At 36.8% G+C, this 21,489-nt stretch overlaps 1 protein-coding gene across 4 annotated transcripts in view; it reads left to right on the forward strand.

Moving 5' to 3' along the window:
* adgrb3 (adhesion G protein-coupled receptor B3) overlaps positions 1-21,489 on the forward strand; it is a 208,129-nt gene that overhangs the window by 164,679 nt on the left and 21,961 nt on the right. For all 4 annotated transcript variants that reach the window (XM_065296013.2, XM_065296012.1, XM_065296014.1 and 1 more), the window contains 4 exons: positions 819-945; positions 2,253-2,356; positions 2,442-2,544; positions 19,671-19,821. In XM_065296013.2, coding sequence (XP_065152085.1) covers positions 819-945; positions 2,253-2,356; positions 2,442-2,544; positions 19,671-19,821 — 485 coding nt within the window. The remainder of the gene's footprint in view (positions 1-818; positions 946-2,252; positions 2,357-2,441; positions 2,545-19,670; positions 19,822-21,489) is intronic.

Below are 21,489 nucleotides of genomic sequence, written 5' to 3' on the forward strand. Positions count from 1 at the left end.
CCACTTAATATTTTTCTTTAAACCAAAAACAATATTGTAATCGATTAAATAAGCACATTTAAATAACGTTACATTAGGGTCAGATTTTTTTATTATTGTATAAAATGATGCATTATTAAAAGATCTGAAGTGAGCTGCTTTGTTAGTGTCAAATCTTTAGATTTAAGCACTGCAATATCATCCGAGGAGTGTAAGCATTAATAAATAGGTGAAATGTTTGTTCGATCATTCCGCTCGCCGGAGAAGGAGAAATTGGCTTCTACCATCCAGCCCGTTTTCACGGGGAGGTTAACAATTCCCTTAGCATTTTCCCGAGGTTTATGTCTCCAGAATATCACACAATCTAATAGAAAAGTACAACATCGGATTAACTTTCTCCGAAATTCAAGCATACTTGCTCTCATCACAATAAACCGACGAGAAGGAGGAATTATTTCTGAGGCATCTCCCCCCTCCGCCGTAGCGCGAGGCGGGAGGCAAGAGAGTATCAATCTGATGCCGTCCGCCGTTTCCAGGCTGATTTTTTTCCCTCAGGAAAGCGTCCAAAAGCCGCTAATTAGAAACGCGAGAGGAAATATAAAGCGATAGATAGCGATACGGCAACCCTGAGGCATAAAGACTCGGTAGGTTCGGTAAAGCTGGTTTATGTTGTTTGTGGCGCGAGTGTGTCTGTGAGGAGTGAGTGTTTCAGCACCACACCGCTGGACAGTCGCGTCGCGTTCACTTTCCCCACGAGTGGATGAGAATGAGTGCTTCTTGCAAAGGATTAAAAGGAATACAAGCTTGTTAAGCGAATGCATCTTGTCTGTGTTGTGTAGGAACGATTCTTGGGGTAGCTGGAGCTCTAAAGGATGCAGAACTGTGCTCACCGATGCATCCCACACCAAATGCTTATGTGATCGGGTATCTACCTTCGCCATTTTGGCTCAACAACCCAGAGAAATAGTAAGTATTGGAGATGCTGTGTTGATTCAAGTGTGCTGATGTTTAAATACGTGATATTGTCATAGCTGAATGTGATTGAGATGGACCTACGCAAGCACAGACTCTCTCCTGATCGCCATAAAGCATTTATGTATAGGCTATACTTGTTAATATGAGTGCTGTTTGCATGGAGAAAATTTTATGTTTTGGTGGTGTTGAAATAATATGCATATGTTTTTTAGACTATGTATTGTGCACATGCATTATGGATTTGCAATAATGGCTTCAACCTATCAAAGCCCCCCTCCCCAACCCTACAAAACGATGTACATTAAGATTACAGTACATAATATAGACTGATAGATCTTAATTTACATTTTGCATGCATGTTGCTTAAAGCAGTCACATTTCAGGATTGATAGATTATCTGCTTCACCAGTAAGATTCATAGATTTACAATCAGATGATTTACTCCACAGACGGCTATACGTCTCTGTTTTACATTATAGGGTATGAGGCGGCCATTTTTCCTCTGCCCATGTGACCAGGTATTGAATTAATGGCTCCTGTGTGTTGTGTGCATCTTCGTGATGCAGCAGGGGCAAAGTTTGATAAATGCTATCATTTCAATGCATAGCTAATATGTCACAATGACTTGTGAATTCTGGGAGTTGGATTGGTGAATTTCTGGAGAAAAGGCGTATGTATTAATAAGTTGGGGCCTGTACACCCAATACAAATGCCAAAAATGGTTGATTTATATACATGACCCTGTCTGTGAAATCCTGGATAAAGTCCCATATTCTATTATGAGATAAGGAGCATCAAAATTTGTTTACACTTATTGATTTCAATCTTGAATCTCAGTCAGTATTAAAGATATCAAGGTTATATTTTCACAGAATGTTCTTTACATTAAAATGATATCTTGATATAGGATATGTATTCTTATGCATACTTTTAAATTGTTGCATGAAGACAAATCCAAAACGATGGTCTACATACAATAACAAATGCACTGTAATTTCAACAGCATTAAAATAGACTGCAAATTGTTATCTATAATGGATAATTATAATGCTTTTGACCTTAAGCACTTACCTGTTGATAATGACCAATGCACATAGAGGCTAATACATTACGTTCACATGAATTGAATTACAGACAACAAAATCTGACACTTTAATCCACTAAATTTGGGCCGTATAAATGGGCCTGCAGTGTAAGCGTACCCTAATTTGCTTTATTACGAGGCAGTGAAATGGGTTTTTATTAGTGGTACAAGGGTCTGAAAATGGCTCGCTACAGCTCTTGTGTGTCATTCCCAGGCTATGGAGTACTCAGGGGTCCCATCTGTGACGCTCATAGTGGGATGTGGTCTGTCCTGTCTGGCCTTGATCACACTGGCAGTGGTGTACGCTATTTTGTGGAGGTAAGTGCGTAAAGGTAATAATGCTATGCCATTGTGGGAATCCAGTTGTTTTTATTACTTATGTCTATTATGTTATATTTTTCAGGTACATCAGGTCTGAGAGATCAATTATTCTGATCAATTTCTGCCTTTCAATCATCTGCTCCAACATTCTGATCCTAATTGGACAGACGCAGACGCATAATGCGGTAAATATCTCAGTCCTTTATTATCAGTCTCTCCTGTGTTTCTTACATATTGCAAGTCCACTTTAGATTCTCTTATTTATTGTTTGGCTTGGTTTATGTTCAACGCAGACAGCTTGGTCGTATGCCCATCTCGATGATTTGGTGTTTATAATGCAAACGCAACACTGACTTTAATGTTAGCTGTTTTTGCATCATCCAACCAGAACCGGCCTAATCCAAACTGTGTTAATTTCTCCACTTTTGTAGGCATTGTGACTTACTAAGTCAAGCTGGCTGCCCTAATTTTCTCAAGTGACCTACCTACATATTAAGATGTATTTTTGTACGTCTGGTATTCAATAGATATTAGATATCATATAAATGATAATACCTAATGTTATGATGTTTTTTGTAAATAATTTTAGTTTGCATATATGCTCACATGCTTAAAAGACATTAGATGATTTCCCCCAAATTTGGCAAAAGGAGCAGTATTGATTGTACTTCATGAGAATCATTTTTCATCATAATCATACATTTAAGACATTTTGCAAAACATTTCCACTGGGTTTTTGAGGTATTGTTATTTTATAGTCAGTGCTCAGACAGCCATGGCAGTTATTTTTAGCAAATGAGAACATCTTTCTGTGTCCAATGCCAAAGAGAAATGATGATGAGTCCTACTAAATACGTTACCCAGAATCCAGCTGGCTGCGTTCTGAATTATATTATATAATGCAACCTGGGCGGGTTAAGCTTGGCACAGGTTGGCACAAACATGAAAGGTTGTGTCCACGTATGCCACAAAGGGAATAGATGTGTGGCTGTGAACTTTTTCTATGCAAATTAGTTTCTTGTGAACAAGGTTGTAACGAATGCTTGAGTTTTGTTGTTGTCTCTAAGGCTAGTAAGTTATCGCAATCCAAACTGTCTTGGCACGCTTGGTGTTACTTTGTGGATGCGTGTTTAGATATTTGGAAAGAGATGACTTCTGAACGAAAGTTTTGCAGTGTGCCCCATATCTACTGTTTCGAAGTAAAAAAGTCCCATAGTGTTCACAGTCCAATTCGTCCAGTTATATAACAGTCTCTCTGCAAAATCCAAAACTCGTGTGAATCTGAACATTTGGTACCATTGTGAATGAAACATTTAAAGTTCAGGATGCAGGTAGGGCGGAAGCATTTTTTTTTATCTCTTAAATGTCTCGTTTTCGTTTTAAAAATGACTGGGTGGCTTCCTGCCAATTGGCTTTCTTTGAACTTTTAGGGCACATAACCGGAAATGATTATAAGAATCATTCATGATTATAAAAAGCATTGAATGTGTTAGCTTGTTAGTAAAAAGGTTCAATACACAATCAGAGATGACTGAATGTGCAGAAATCTTAAGACACGAGGCAGAACAAAGTTAAATTAGTCACCCGCTCACAAATAACCTTGGTTTGAGTAAACAAAGTAAAGAGGTTGATTTGTCAGTGCTTACAAGCTTGTCAGGACTAGCACAGCTGGTGGTTTTTGGTTATCATCAGAAGAGGGTTTACACAGAGGAGAACGCTGTTCCTACACTGCCCACACAGACACTCAGGCCTGCGAGTGACTCAACATTGATGCGGGAATAACACATAGCTCAGTCACACAGACAGACATTTCTGTACAGTTTCTCTACGCACTTCTCTTTCTAATGAGCTTTCTGGGCTAGACGTAAGTGAAATATCAAGGTTGAATACAAACAGATTTATTTTCATGTGAACATTAAAAGATAAAGTTGACTATGCATCTGTATTTATATAAGAACGTAAATGGTACACAGCAATGGCATAGAAAATGATTTTTTATGTTGTGCAAAGAAAATAAAACTCATACATCTGGTCCTTCACACAGGTGTGTATAACACAGTCCACCGCATTGAAAACTAAAAATAAAATATCACCGGATTGTACCATTTACATTACACGATAGGAGAAAATTTGACCGATAACCGATAATTAAGTTCTCCTAATAGCCGATTTCGAAACCGATAACCAATAAGTTCATATTTTTTACACTATAATTTTCATAACCCTAACCGTTTCATCCAACCACTGATCCGTTCAGCTAAGCATACTGACCGGACTAACATCAGATGTCCAAATGTCTGTGGTGAATCTTGTGTCGAAATTATGAATGTGTGTTGCAACCAAATTGTACAAGGCAGGGATGAAAACATCATAGAAGAAAACTCGGAATTCAGTTTTTTATCGGATTTATGACTTAATTTTTACCCATATTGGACAATAAATTATCTGTTCGATAAATATCATGCATCCGTAATTTACATCATTTTGGAAATAATTTTGCTAAACTAATTTTATTCTGGTGTTACCTTATCTCTGATGAATAAATGCATACAACGTTAAATTGTTTACAACAAGCTGTCTTTCACAACTAGGTAGTTTCGTTTTGCTATCTATCTGTTAAAGAGCTTTTTTAGAGACTGTATAAAACATATTTTGATTAAAAAAACTTTTTAGTTTATGGATAAAAGCTTGTATGTCTTCTTTGGTTATTTGCCATCAGGCATGCCCTTAACATTGTAGTATTTTATTTTAGGCAGTAATTTCTGTTTTGTCTTAAAGTGGTCATCATTATTGATGTCAATATTTATAGCGCGTATGTTTAGTTTACAGAAAAAAAAACATATAGACATTGATTCCAGCAGTTACAGTCCTTCATTACTGGACCATAAATAAATCTGTACAGATCCAAGACATCAGTTGAGGGTTTTTATCGGGTCTCCAACCTTTTTGTGATCAAGGGCTACCATAGTGGATAAAACAATCTGGAGGGCTTCTTTGATGTTGTCTACTCAAAACTTTGTTCTTTAACTTGATGACTTTGTTTTGTTTTACTTGTTGATATATTTTATCATTGTTTTAAATGTTAACATACATAAAAGGCTTTGGTGGGCAACTCACAGACTTGTGTGAGTGCCCGTGTGGACAATGTTGGAGACCACTGGGTTGGTGCATCATTGCTACCATGACACGGTCCGATTAGGGTCACCCACTTTCAGAAAATACAAATGGCTTGGCTATGATGGCAAAATTTTTTTGGGGCTTTGCATGTCATACCTCAAATGCATGGACTTTGTTGTATTTGTTCTGTGTACAGTTGATAAAAAAGATGATGATGTAGGTTGGTCATGCATCTTGTGTCGCTTATGTTTTGTGTTAAAACAGGCTGTCATGGCTGTTTTTTATGGTGTGCAGGTAATTGGTCCATGCTGCATGCTTTTGTTATTTTGAAAATGAAAAGATCTCTTTTATATTGGGTTTTTTTGTATTTTTGCTCACAATAATTTTAACGCACAGAAGAAAACAATATATGTCTTACATTACGTATTCGGCTTACCATGCATGTTTCTTATTATCATACAAATCACATGAAACAACCTCATAGTTATAGATAGGAAAGTAAACACATGACACATTATTTAAATTGGCAACAACCACAATAATAAAATTAAAGTAAAGAATGTAGTAAACAGTAACATCTAGCATGTTGGGAATTAAAGTTATGTCTTGTAAAAAAAGCACATGCAATAATATTCACAATGAAACTTAAGACTCACCTTTATAACTCGGCCCATTCACTTGGAGATATCTGCCCCCCTCCATGCCACATATGAGCAGAGGTTACAGGTTATTTCCTCCAGCTAGAGGTCACACGTGTGATGTTATCCCCATACGAGGGAGAGCGCCCGGCCTGCAGCCTCTCCAGACATTGAGAGGATCTGAAAGCACGTCAGGGTTGATCATACACGCTGCCATCTTCTTCATTTATCCCACATCATTTTACATTCAGCATGGCCAAAGTTTTAACATTTCCACCCAGTAACTACAATGTGTGAAGTTTCAAATGTGCATATGATGATACATTTCTTATAAAAGACTTTTAATTATTAATAATAATTATTTGAAATGCACAGTGCTTACACAAAGTCACGTAGTTGTAACTGTACCCTATCCGAAAAAAGTACAAAAGGCGTCACTTGGGCTGGTACCCTTTTAAAAGGTTCTAATACATTGGTACAGAAACCTTTAAGGTACTAATATACACCCTTTAGATGTACATTGTGAAAAGGTTCAGCTTTTGTACCTTTATTTCTGAGAGAGAAGGCTGTTTGCAGTTGCCAAGCAACATAGTGAATTGGTGCAGTAATATATACATATATAATATATATGTACAGTGTTTCCCACAGATATGAAATATACTTGTGCTGGTATAAACAAATTTTTGTTACACAACACAATATTTTGATTTATTAAACATTTATATTAATTTCACATTATATTTCATAAATCCAAGCTCCCCAAACTTTCTTTGCCATTGCACTGATATATGCAACAATACCTTTGAGGATGACCCCTTTTATCAAACTATATTGAATTAGTAGTAGTACCTCTCTTTTTATTCTTCTCTTATAGATTAAAAGAGGCTAATCCACTCATTATTTCAGATTTAGAAGTCTACTTGCTATCCCGGTGACTGATGACTTTACATTACAGCTTTGCGTTTGAGTCAGCTTGAGCTTTGCTCGTTCAGTGCAATGGGCTTGACATTAACATTGCATTTTTGTCTGTGCTCTCTGAGCAAACCTTTTATATATAAAAATATGGTTTGTTAATAATAATATTTTTTAATGTGAGAAAGTACAGCATGCAGTCGTGACTTTCATAATTATCGCCATAGAAACCAGGGGCACGCTTGAAACATCACATGAGCTTTAGCACATTAGCGCTGACTGACTCTGATCACGGCGGTTCTCCAATCGACTCAGGTTTTACACACAATGTTAACCAGACCAAGGACCCGAAGTAATTAAACTGGGACCGACTTGGACCCGAATGATCATTTAAAACATAAACCTAGAACCGTACGGGTCCTTTGAGGACCTCTAATGCATACAACTCTGTCACACACAATTCATTGAAAAACAGAGAACATGCGAACGCACACCGAACTCATTGGGAGAGACACGACATGCATAAATGGAAAATGTCATTATCACAAAAATTTGATGCCAGCTATACTTAGGTGGTTGTTAATAAAAGTAAAGACAATGTGTATGAAACACTGTATATGTATAATATGTATACATATATCCCTAGCTATCACTGGGTAACTGTCACACTGTACAATTTTTCTGACAGCGTACAAGAAGTTTGAAACCAAATGACCCTGAATGAACTGCCAACTTTTTTGTGTATCAGCCTTGTGATTCATTTTTAGTGAAACAAAGGGTTGGCGTCTTTGTTTTAGCAAGGCGTCAAACATTTCAGTTGCTCTCTTGCAAAATGATCAAGACTCAACTTCTGACAGTTCATCTCATCGCCGAAATATGCTTCTTTATCACCTCATTCACACAAAATTTCTGTAACATTTCACAAACACTCTACGTAAAGAGGATCTAGTAACATTGCAGTAACATACATGGAAAGCATTGTGTGTGAACAAGAGCGTGTCATTGCAAACAGAAGTTATGGTTCAGCTCCTTATGATCTTATCATAAACAAAAATGCACACGGATGGTTTCTAAAGAGAGAAATTAAAGATAATAAGCAAATTTCAGACACTATGTAAAAAAACTACCAAGTTCAGGACTTTAAATATGAATGCATGTACTGATTCCAGAAAATCATTGGCAGAGTGAATTAACCAAAAATCTAACGATCCTGGACAAATCCCGAACACATTTTCTGAAACCTTTGGGTGAAAAGGATTTAAGATTACAGTTATTTAGCTATGACAGTAGTATACAAACTACAGATATGGATCTCAATGAAGCCCCCAGTCTGGAGCCAGCCACTGCTCCACATGAATTGAACCCGATCGCTTTTTTTGTCAGGCCAGTTGATTTGTAACCAGCACATCTCTCTTACTGTCAAGCTTTAAGAACATAATGTGAATATACTGTACTGTATATACCATGCGTATTTTGTGTGTACGTGTGTGTTGACAGTGATGCTGTTCCTTTAAGAGGAACAGCCGGATGGACACGTCTATTTCATTAACGGTGCTTAAAGTGTCTCATGGGACTCCAGAATTATTAAATGCTTTTCAGTCAAACCTCATCTTGTTTCTTGCTGTGAAGTATCATGAGCGCCTGTACCATATGTACCAGCTGTCACTGGTGATAAAACGATAGATTTATATAATTCAGCTTTCATTCACTTTGAGACCATGAACTTTTGCTTTCAATTCAAAGTGTAAATTGTTCATACTCGAAACTTAAGTGTTGAAGGTGACGACTGAAAAAGAGTTCTCGGCTTTCAGCTATCTCAGTGGAGTTTAGATCATTTAGTTAAAAAATAGACACCGTAACAATAAAATAAGCCTTTTTACCAGCTGAGAATATCTAATAGACGATACATGTCTAGCAATACGGACAAAACTTTAGATGATGGTGAAATGAATAATCTTCTTGACTGAAAATAGGCATTAGGCCAGTAAATGTGGTTCTAGTTGCTGATGTTATAAAGCATGATGATCCGCTCTCTTGGATGTTTTTGCATCTAACCTCGAGGATAAATAATGTTTGCAGAGGTAAATGTTTCTAATCTTTACCTTGAAGATGTATCTGTAATTGTACAGAACTTTTGATCGCTCTGAGTTGTTTATCTTCTCAAGCAGTGAGATGTAAGGACGACCTCAGGCACACTTCCAAACGCATCAAGGATTTTGATTGGAAATAACTGATCCAAACAAAGTTTGGACATAATATAAAGCATTTATCATTTATTCACCTCTGAGGTTAGGCTTTATGTAAGCCTCATTTCAAAGCGGTGACACTGATGATAACCAATCCATGAACACTATTTTTCTTTCAAATCTTTATCTCACTTTTTGCCGTGTCCATCTATAAAACAGTAAATGCGGGCATACATTATAAATTCTTTTATTTTACCTCACTTATTGAATAATGGAAAGCAACGTTTTTCGTATCTTTGCAAACTGGCAGCGTTTGTCATAAATATTAATGTAGCAAAAGCATTAATGTCAAAACACCAACAGCAGTGCACAGTAGATGAACATTGCTGTTTGTATCTCCGTAAAGGAATATGTAACTTTAATTGGCGAAAAGAAAAGCATTTCCAGCAATAATCCTGACAGAGTGTGAATAAATAGTTGTTAAACTGGGATATTGTGCTACAACTCAAGAGCGTAATAAAGACCGGATCCCTGAAATATCTGGACTGAGAAACGATGGGAATAAGACCTTTTTGAAACATTTTGGCTTTCTATTGTATAATGAATCAGGCTTAATTGGCCTGGATTTTCACATTTGCCAGTTTTATTATCATTCACTGCTAACAATTTCAACATTTACAATGTCCTGACACTAAAAACATCCACTCTTAGCAGTGATGGAAAGTCTACATATAGACAGGATACAAATATATGGATTACACTTATGATTCAATGAATCATAATGAACTATAAGACATAAATGTATTTTTACTTAAACACAAACTAATGCTGAGTTAATGCATGCACTAATCATAAACTAATGAAGAGTCATCATTACATTCAAAATGACTTTTAGTTTTAGTTATGTATTTATTAAGAATGAATTCATGTGTTGAGTCATGATGAGTCATGTTGTAGTAATGATGATGACTCTTTATTAGTTTATGTTCAGTATATGCCTTAGTTTATATGTAAGTAAGAATTAATTGAGGTATTAGTTCATCATGATTCATGGACCCTTATGTCCAAAATATGTAATAGCATTAGATGCATGTCTGTAAGCTTGTGTTGTTGGTTAATCGATCCTGTTATCTATTTGTATATTTAATCTGTAATGTATGAATTCTGCTCCACTAGCATCACCAAATTAAATGCAAGAATACCAACTAACCTAAATCAGTAGTGTTACAGTGTTAATTTTCAGGTTTCAAGTTTATTTGTCACGTGTACAGATGTCATTAGCTAGGTTTCCATCACATTGATTTCATGAACATTTTGAAGTATCACATAAGAAATGAGCGATGAAAACGCAACATTTTTTATTTAAATCCCTTAATTCGCAAAAAAGTAGGGCTGGCGTATTGGCAAGGGCCTCACGGTACGATGTGTGTCACGATACATGGGCCATGATGCGATGAATCACGATACGGTACAATGCGCTGCATGCTGCGATAAATTGCAATACTTTTAAAAACTAGAGCTGAAATAAAAAAAAACTTTTTTTAAAGCCAAAGTGCTTCCACGCTTCGGCTTTGAAAGCCGTAGGTGTTTTTAAATTTTATGCCATTTTCTCACTCCGGCTAACTTCTGAGACATTGGCCGAATGGGCGCATAGACAACTGGACAACAACAACAAGAGCAGTGACGGAGGACGTCGTGTTTGACGCACACAGAGGGATTTTTTTTTAAATATCAATAGTAGAGATTGAAATACCGATACACTATTGTGAAAAAAAATCATGATACTTAGCTGTATCAATATTTTTGCACAGCCCTAAAAAAAGGTTTTTATGATTGCTTGAGGTGGTTTTTGACTTATGTGATAAAGAGTAAATGCGAATAATTGGAGATGGAAACGCATTTGCCGAATTAATTCTGAAGTAGTAAACTCTGCATTTCTTCTTCTGTGCACAGCATTCAGTTTGGCAATGACAAGCTGCACTGCTAGTAAATGAATAACTTTCCCAATCGTATCTAAATGAAGTGTCCATTTTCTAAGCATGCATTGTACTGTTGGTTACCAATACCACGTCATTCACTCAAACAGCTTAATGGAAACGCACCTAATTTGCTTTTTTTGTGCAAATTCTGAAGAAACGTTCACTTCACATTTGAATGGAAACCCAGCTATTGTCGAAATGCTTTTTGTGACACTCAGGCAATAGAGTTGAGCTGAGTCAGTCCTCCAAACTTCATTATGCAATTAGTTCCAGTCCTCTAATTTGATTGGTCAAGTGGTGTTGCAAGCATGCTGATATGTAGATGAACAGCATTGTGATGCTTTACTGTTGTCACTATGCTCTCGGGTTTGCCTGAAGCGTGGAGCAGTATTTTTGAAGATTGAAATGTTGTTTTTTCTCACTTTGTGATTGCTCAGGGCTTGGTATCTTTAACCAGTGAGCATTCAAACTGTGGACAGGAACTTGAAATGGAAATTCCATAGTGATTATGCTTTGAGTAGAAAAGAGAAATCTATCCAATCTGTCTATTTTATTCACATAATTTGTTCCAGTGTGGCCACATAAAATCTTGATGCATTTGGGTTCTTTCATACTAAATTAAACAAAACTATGTCCTCATGCCTGTGGTTGAATCACAGCAATACTGATATGTGAGTTTTGATCGTGTGATATTGATGTATTATGTATGTATGCATCTTCAGACATAATATCAATCTGTTCTCAAATGAAAGGATTCAGTGTTGATAAGATGAATGACTCACAGATCAAATTATTTCCTAAAGTCAAGGATTTGAATGTTTTAGACACATAAGCTGCTTTGATGGTCTGTAGAGATAGCTTTCAGCTCGACATGCTCTAATTTGTTATATCTACAACTTTGCTCTGGGGTAAAATGAGTCAGTCTTGTCTGGTGTTTAAACAGCTGAATGATAAATAATTAATGACAGCTTAATGGGCAAACTGACCTACTGCACTGACAAACTTATGACACTGCGTCTGGAAATATTTTTCCAGCGTCACGTCTTTAGGAATAATGCGGCACATCTTTTTCCAGTGTTTGTCGTGTGAGTGATATGACATAATGAAGTAAACATATTTCCATTCTTGAGTATCAAAAAGGTTTAATGTACCTTGGACCAATTGCTTTCTTAAACTGAAACATTATGAATTGTAGTTTTAATTATTATTATTATCACAGTAACATGTGCATTGCATGCTTTTCCTCACATGAAAGGATTTGTGGGCTTGACTTTGAGCGAGACAGTGTTGTCTTTAGTTTGAGGGACGAAAAGATGATCTCACTATGGGACTTTTCCGTGACACTGACATGTTTTTCCGCCTTTTTACGTGAACGTATAACATATTTCTGTTAACGTGTCATTGTCACATATTTGTTACTCAACTATTTTGTACTATTTTCAAACCATTGTCGCTTCGGTTTAGGGTTAGATTTGGTGTTTGTGTTAGGATGTCACTTTAAGTATTGGTTTATACCTTTTTTTCATGATTTATTTTTATATTTTCTGATTTTAAACCATTGTCGCCTGGCATTAGGGTTAGAGTTGGGTTTGGGTAAGGATGTCATTTTATGTAAATTTAACCCTAAACCAAAGCGACAATGGTAAGAAAATAGAACAAACTAGTTGAGTAACAAATACCTGACAATGATATGTAAACAGAAATACGTTATGCGTTCATGTAAAAGGGCGGAAAAACGTGACTATAGGTATGCATAGGTTTCATTATACTGGGTTGAAATATGTAACTGGTTATTTAATTTCCTGTCAGGCTTCAAACGTTTCTGTGAAGCAGATCATAAACAGTATACCACTACCTACCGCACATCATGCTTCTAGATATCTGTTATTATTCTGTTTTTCATTTGTGAGTTCCTCTCATTTCATTACATTAATGTATTAGTTAATTACATTCTGGTGAAGTCGATGGGTATTCGATCAACATAATGGGCACATGGTTCCCTGATGGTTCAACATGCAGTTTCACAAATGAAAACAGTTATAAATGAAACTCATTAGACATCAGTTGTTTACCGTGTTTTATATTTTCCATAATTTGCAGCATATTACATATTTAGCTTAAAAGATTACTCCACTTTTATAAAAAAAAATCTAATTTACTCACCCCCATGTCATTCAATATTTTTATGGGTGATTCTCACAAAATCCAGACTTAGTAGGTATCCAGCATCAGTTTTTTTTTTTTTTTAAAGCCCTTGAAGCCAATTTTGTTTATTTTGCACATGAAAGATAAAGGTCTGAACTTACTATAACCATTATTTATAGAGGATTTATTTCCTATAGAATTATTTACATTTTTTAGATTATCATTATCAAAAATTATCATTACGCAACATGGTATTACATTTAATATATACATTTACAATGTCATGTTTCAGTAATGAGAACTAAAAAGTTGTCTAGGTACTATGACAAACAAAATTTCAACTTTTATCTGGAGAGAAAAAATAAGAACTGCTTACCTGGTAGCCATCTTGAGTGTCACAATCAATTATGTCGCTTAATTTTTTTTTTTAAATGTTAGTTCATTGAGGGCTTAAACAATGATTGAAAATTGTTGCGGAGGATGAAAAAAATTGGCCTTGAACACATTTATATTCCTTATTATTGTCTCTTACCAGTGATCCTCAAATACCACATATTTTTTTACTGTAAATGTTTATAGTATAAAATGCACTGAAGCTTTTTATTTTTTATATTTTTTAATTATAAATATTTCCATGTCAAAGAATCCAGTCATGGACACATTGCGTTAATGAAAAATTTCCCCTTAAAGGTATAGCGGAAGATTTTCGTTTTCCGGGTGGATCACCACTGTTATTGGTCATCCCAGATGTCAATTATTCTGATTATATGTTGACGTATAACCGTCGCACGTGCTCGCCTCTACGTTCGCTTTCTGCACATGCGCACTTTCACGTGTATGTGTGTTGTGCTACGGTTTCAACCATTCATTGAAGGTCGCGTTCTCACTGTGTTTTTTTCAAAATGTCTGAGGGTCGCAAGAGAAAAAGTGTCTACGAATTGTATGACAAGAAGAGAAAGGACTATAAATAAAGAAACAAGACCAGATGTTTATGGGAGACTATTTCACACGCTGGCGTGAGCTAAAAGGACAGGTTGGGCTTCCCACGCGAAGTTTCTATTGGAAAGGTACATTTTGTCATGCTATTTGGAGAAATCCATTTAAAATCACTGCTGGTAAAAGTTGATGTAAGCTATGATTAGTGATGCTAGCCCTGGCACAAGTCACGAACTGCACAGACACGGTAAACATGCCGACAGAAACTTGTAAACAGAGCGAAGAGAAGAACTGAGCTCCTGCACGCTCTCTCTCTGTCTCGTGTACGCGTTTAACAGGCGTTCCCTCTCGGGAGCATTTTTTAAAAAATATTGAGGGGCGGTTCTTTTAAATAATTCGGGAAAATCTTCCGCTATACCTTTAAATGTGGAAAAAAACAACAAAAATGGTTTGTATGATGTCATTTGAAATCATGTGCAAAATAGTACATGAAGATATGTTTGCAACTGTATGCTTCTTATTTTAATACTTTGCATTTACTTCTTTAATCAAAATGTTTCATGAAACCTTATAAGTCTAATTTTGCGAGAATCACCCTTATGTCTTTCTTTGTTCAATGGAAAATAAATGTTTTTTGAAGAAAACACTCCAGGATTTTTCTCCATGTCGTGGATTTTTGTGAACATCAACGGTTTGCAGTTTCAATGCAGTTTAAAATTGCAGTTTCGATGCAGCTTCAAATGGCTTTAAACAATCCTAACTGAGGCATAAAGGTCTTATCTAGCGAAACCATCGTCATTTTTGCAAAAAATTTAATAAAAATTGTACATTTAAACCACATGTCTTGCACTAGCCATGTCATGCGCCAGTGTGGCCTTACGTTTTACGGAATTACTTGGAAAGGTCACATGTTATATATGTGAAATGCACATTTGCCGACCATTTTAAACAATAAACTGACACAAAGACACTTATTGGCATCATTTCACATACAACAACGTAGAAACGCTCCTCTTTCTCCACACTTGTAAACACTTGAGTGGTAGTTTCGCATACGTCATGTGTGACCTTTCCATGTGATTGCGTAAAATATAAGATCACGCTGGCACGTCACACGAATAGTGCAAGACGGGAAGTTATTTATTTTTATGTTTTTGCTAAATAAGACCCTTATGCCTCGGTTCGAGGCCTTTGAAGCTGCATTGAAACTGTTGAGGTCCACTTAAGTCGACTATATAGTGAAAAATCTGAAAAAAATCAACTGAATTTCTTCTCAACTGAACAAAGAAAGACATAAACATCTAAGATGACGTGGGGGGAAGTAAACGATCAGGATTTTTTATGAAAATGTGTAATCCTTTAATATTTCTTTTAATGTCAAGCTATGTTAGGAAGGTCATTAAAGTAAGTTAGTGTTACACCAGAGAGCCATTGTGTATGTATGGAAATGAACTCAATGACCTTGTAGGTAATGTTCTGAACCCTTCCCGGCCTCACGTTTCTTATATATGAATCATAGTTATATGTTGATTTAAACTCTTAGCATCAAACATCATCCCTTGTACATACATGCACACAAACACATGCCTTCCTTTATGTCAGCCGTGCTGTACTTTACTGTTCTCCTGAACTTCCTCTGTTGCCATGGATACAGACACAGTGGGCTCAATATCTCCCGGCAATTTGCCTTTGTAAAGGGCAGCGTGCACTCAGGATATCAGTTGAGGCCGTGTGCCACCCCCATCACTTCCTCTGCTGCCCGTCTCTTCAGGCAAACCCACACGCATACAGATATAGTACATTTGGTACTTAAAGATACAAATTCCCACTCAGGTTGGAAGATTTGGTGTGGGAATGCGCATGGGTGCCTTGTAAAACTCCCTGATTTTTTCACTGATCCTATACCTAAGTGTTGGAGAAGTAGGGCAGAAAATGCAACAAAACACATCCAACACTTGAGAGGAAAAAACATTTTCAGCACATCAAGCTAAATATATTTTTTGGTTTGTTGTTGTTTTCGCCTCTCAAAAATGTGCTAGGACAAACTCCAGCTGTATCATTTTTTAGCAGTAGGGTATAAATAGAAAGATGTTCGTGTAGGTGTGACTAGAAATGTATGACATATCTGACCTTAGTGCATATTTAAAAAAATATTTGCGTATAAGTTTGTAACATTGATGTCAATTTATACTGCTAAAGTTTATACAGAGTACTTCTGATGTACTTTTGTAATAATAACATATCCTAAATATTTCATTCATTGTCCTTCATATTTGCTCGTACTACTCTGTATTTGCTGAAAAACTGGTATACTACAACACAGAATTGTGAAATGCAATATATAATTAAGTTTGTATTGAATAAACTTCAATAGAAGAGGAATCCATGTTATATGTAAAGGGGTGCAGGTATGTCACAGAAACACCCTGATACCAGAATGAAAGCGTTTAAAAAGTAACTAATTGTTGTTTAGGCTTCGTCATGTGATAAACAAGCAAAGGCAGTGACAGTGAAGTCCCCGAAAGGAGATGTTTTCAAAATGGGCCATAATGTCCTTGGAGTTTATAAAGTCAGGCTTTGGCTGACGACTGCAGAGGGGAACATTTGTCCTGATTTATGAAACCTGGAGAAAATTTGGCTAAGACAGTGAACTTGAAACTTAATCTACAGTAGGGCTGCACGATTCTTGCTAAAATATAAATCACGATTTTTCTCCATGGGAAATGAGATCACGATTCTCTCACACGAAACATTTATTGCACTCAATTAAAATGTGCTACGCAATACTTTCAGTTATAATAAAGTATTGGACTTAAAAGTAACAGTCTTAAAAGCCTCTTTTTCTTATATAAGACCCCTTAAGATGAGTAACTTAAAATCTGTAAGCTGTTAAACATAAACAATAGGATCTTAACATTAACTCATTCCCCGCCAAAAGTTGGCCACCAGCATTTTTTGTGATTTTCACAAAAGTTTCCCAAAATGCATTCCAGGATAATTTTCTTCTATAGATATATAAACATACAAATATATCAAATGAAACAACATACCTTCTGCTTTCAAACAAACAAACAAAGCAGATTCAAAAATACCACATTTTGAGCAAAAAGCTGAGATAATTGATTTTTTTTTTTTAATGACTTTTGTTAGAGATCAGATTCAATGCGATGATAAAACATACACTGAGTTTTCTCTGTTTTTGAATTAGTTAATACTTCCATGTTTTATAAGTTGGGTAAGAGCACCACCTAGTGGATTATAGTGAAATTATGGATTTCAGTAAAAACTCGTCAGGAAAGCGTCATTTGCAGGGAAGCGTTTTGTCTTAATTGATGAGATAACTCAGCAATGGCGTTAAAAGAGTTTATTAATAAACAAAAATAATAAAAATAAAAAGTGCCGGTGCTTTTTGTACACGTCATCTAACCAACCTAAACTTGAAAACACTAACACCTTTAAATCTCTAAGCAATCAACATTTTGAGGCTTTACGTAGGAAATAATGGGGAACTTGTGACAGTGATACAGAGATTTTCCTTGACTTTTTTTGGAACAAATATTGTTGCATTGTCACTTTCACAGTAGCCACCAGGATTTTCCACAGTGGCACTCATTTTTTCTCTCTTTTGTGTGAAAATTGCCGTTCCAAATCCACATAGTAAACCGACTACGTGTAGGTCTGCCACCTTGTTACATGTTACATGAGTGACAGCGGAACGCCGAAAATGATGAAGAGAGGAGAGAAATGATTATTGGTGAATGAAAAGGGATTGGTTTTACATTGTGAGTGTGACTGATATAGCATCTTGGATTGTTGTTAAGTAAATACGTGAACACGTGAATGCAGCAGCCAAATACAGGGAAATACTGTACATGCAAGTGAATCGCGATCATTTAGTAAGAAGATCGCATTTATGTATGAATTTAGATCGCATTTCTTTTTTCGATTAATCGTGCAGCCCCTAATCTCCAGGACGTTATGTCCATGGTAGATGGTTTACAGGGCAGCTTGAGGAAGCTCAGCAGCATCAGGTGGACCTCATCTCATACTGCCAGCAGAGATCCATTTTCACGCCATTCGTCTTGGCTGCACCAGGTGGGCTGGCAGCAGGTGGATGGGGGGGCTTCATTACGTTCCTTCCTGGCTCCAGCCACTGAACATCATGGCTTCATCACTGCCTTGGAATCAGAGCCCGTGTTCTCCCTGTAGATTTATTCTGTGGTGCAGACTCTCTGGACGGCGGGTGGATATTTCATCGAGCTCCAGTCCTGTTCTACCATGATATTACAACAACCTTGTTGGTCCTGGAGTCATGTCTAACATCACATTTTTGGGATTGGGTACATGCTGTTTCCATTCATTTTGACCACAGCTGTGGCAACAGACACCACAGACAATGATTTTATTCTACTGTATAATAAATATACATACTAGATATAACCAATATTAAAAACAAAACATTTTGCTGTTGCCTCATTAATATTTTTATTGAAATAGTGTGAAGTGCATATGTATGTATGACATTACCCATTATTTTGCAGTATGCTGCTGTTTCAGAGTGAAATGGATGCAGAGGAGGAGGGCCAAGTTAACTTAAAGAGCACAAACAGTATTATGCCCATTTTAACAAGATGTGATATAAGTCTCAGATGTGTCCAGAATGTGTCTGTGAAGTTTCAGCTCATAATACCCAACAAATTATTTATTATAGCATGTCCAAAATGACCCTATATGGATGGGAGGATAAAAGTGCTGTTTTTGTGTGTACCTTTAAATGCAAATGAGCTTCTGCTCCTCACTCTCTTAACAAGAGAGACAGTAAGCACTTCTAGTTAAAATAGATCTGATTTCTCTGAAAAGCGCAAAGAAAATACTGGTCAGTGTACAACTGTCTGAGGGCAGAGACTATGGTAATACAGGACTGTCAGTCAGCGGCCATGGGCGGGGCTTAATCAGTGTGACATCACATTGCTACGAGAAACAAAACACCATGTCATTTGGGGGTCTTGTGATTCCTTGCAATTGGTGACACAGTGTCGTGAGTGTCCAGGAACACATATGTTGTCATGTTTGTGAGATTTTTTGGATTTGGAAACAGAAGCGAGGGATGATGGTCTGTGTGGCAGACGAGTGATGGCTTGCATCTCTGAGGGGGATCCATTTTGTGTACCTCATTATCTTTTATAATCTGGTTCCACCTCCTCTCCGTTCACATTTCATCTGATTTTATAAGTGAATTTAAGAACATTTAATGCAATCCCTGGCCCAGCCAATGCTTTCAATGATATTCAATCCACCTTTCAGCCAGTCCAAAGACCTCCATTTAGTCTAATCCTTTTCACTCCTTTCAAGACCTTGACCTTAGTTTTATCTCTTCCTCTCTCTGTTAAATTGACAGGGCGTATGCACGATGACAACTGCATTTCTGCACTTCTTTTTCTTGGCGTCCTTCTGCTGGGTTTTGACGGAGGCTTGGCAGTCCTACATGGCAGTGACGGGAAAAGTTCGGACCAGGCTCATCCGGAAACGCTTCCTCTGCCTGGGATGGGGTGAGTGTCTTTATCTAAACATCTCTCTCTCTCTCCTCTTAAGCCAATTTCTGCTCCTCAATCAAGTTGCTATTTACTTCTTTAATATGGATGCTGTGAGTTAGCTTTTCTTATTTTTAAATAATATCTAGTATGTTCCATACCTCCCCGGGGCTGCTTATACAGGGCCACTTTACACACACATCAAATTGATTACAGAAGAGCTAACACTCATCCCTCCAGTTACCTAGCAACAAACAAGACTCTCTTTTTCCATCATTGCAGTGTTTTGCTGTGTGTTAGAGAAAAGACAAGACAGACGAAGATAGACAAATACAGATATGGAGTATTTGAATAAATATCCTTGGTACAATTATTGAAAATGATACGTAGCTGTGTGATGTTCAAAGTCTTATAGTATTTCTTTAATGTGGATGTCTTTATTAAACAAGATTTATAACGATGTGCACGTTATTTGATCGCAAGCTTGTACTGAGAATCTCGACGTTTGCTATCTAATGAACTTGTTGCTTCTGCTTTACTATCACTTCATGATTGGATTTCCATAACAACTGTTGCTAAGCAGTGAGAATGAGGAGACAAAAAGAATAAATTGCTGGACACCTTCTGGATCATTACACCTCATCTACGTCTAGCATATAATGGCAGAGCAATGTGGGACCATATCCATTATATAAAGTATATCTAAAAATACTGTTCTGAAATCAGCTGTTGATTTCTTAGATTATATATTGTCTCATGTTATCTGCCGCTCATATAAAGGAAAACAGGATGACACTTAAAAGGATGTTGTACATTTTTTTCTGGAAAGGTTGACACATTTGTGACCATGTCTGTGAAAAATCTCTGCACACAGTGTGGCTTCTTCTGTTGATTTGTCGTTGATTATTTGTTGCACAGCACCTGTACCCTAACATTTTATTTTTTTATTTTTTTGGATGTGCAGTGCTCCTCGCAAGCTTTTAAAACTCAGCTAAAGTCATAAAAATCATCTTACATAATGTAAAGATCATTTTGTGAAAATATGATCTTGATATCTGCAATATTGACTGAGATTTAAATTAAAAATCAAGCTTTGATGCTGTAAATGTCATTGTTTGATTATGAGACATCTGGATTTCACAGACACATAAGATCTAACCTCATGGTTGTCTTTATCTCGCATACTATAGTTTACCAAAGTGACACTGCTTGTGTTTGTTCAGCTGACTATACATCATAGTGTGCGTCTCTAAGGTTGTGTTCATATCATCATGAATAGTTTCCAGGTCAAATTCATTAATCCTGTTCACATCCATTTCAGGAACATTGGTGCTGCGTGCACTGCGGTGTGATTTCTGATTGGTAGAATATAAATGTGCTGGGTGGAGAAGGGGCGGAGCTTCGGTTAAACTCAGCAAGAGGAGGGGGGACCGCTGTCTAGCTGGTTGCTCAGACAAGCTGATTGCATCAATAAATTTAGCCACCAGCGTGAGAGGGATGGTGTTAATATTCACATCACGGGATAGTGGCAAGAACAGAAAGAGCCCTTTCATAACCACAGTCCTGCTGGACACCAGAAAATACCACTAAATTAGAAAGAGGATTAGAAAGACAATATACTTTAGATCGTAAATGTATTTTAAAACATGTTAGCCGCCTGGTTTATGGTTGTCTACCAGCTTGATA

Source organism: Paramisgurnus dabryanus, chromosome 20 (assembly GCF_030506205.2).
Source record: "Paramisgurnus dabryanus chromosome 20, PD_genome_1.1, whole genome shotgun sequence".
NCBI classification, from domain to species: domain Eukaryota; kingdom Metazoa; phylum Chordata; class Actinopteri; order Cypriniformes; family Cobitidae; genus Paramisgurnus; species Paramisgurnus dabryanus.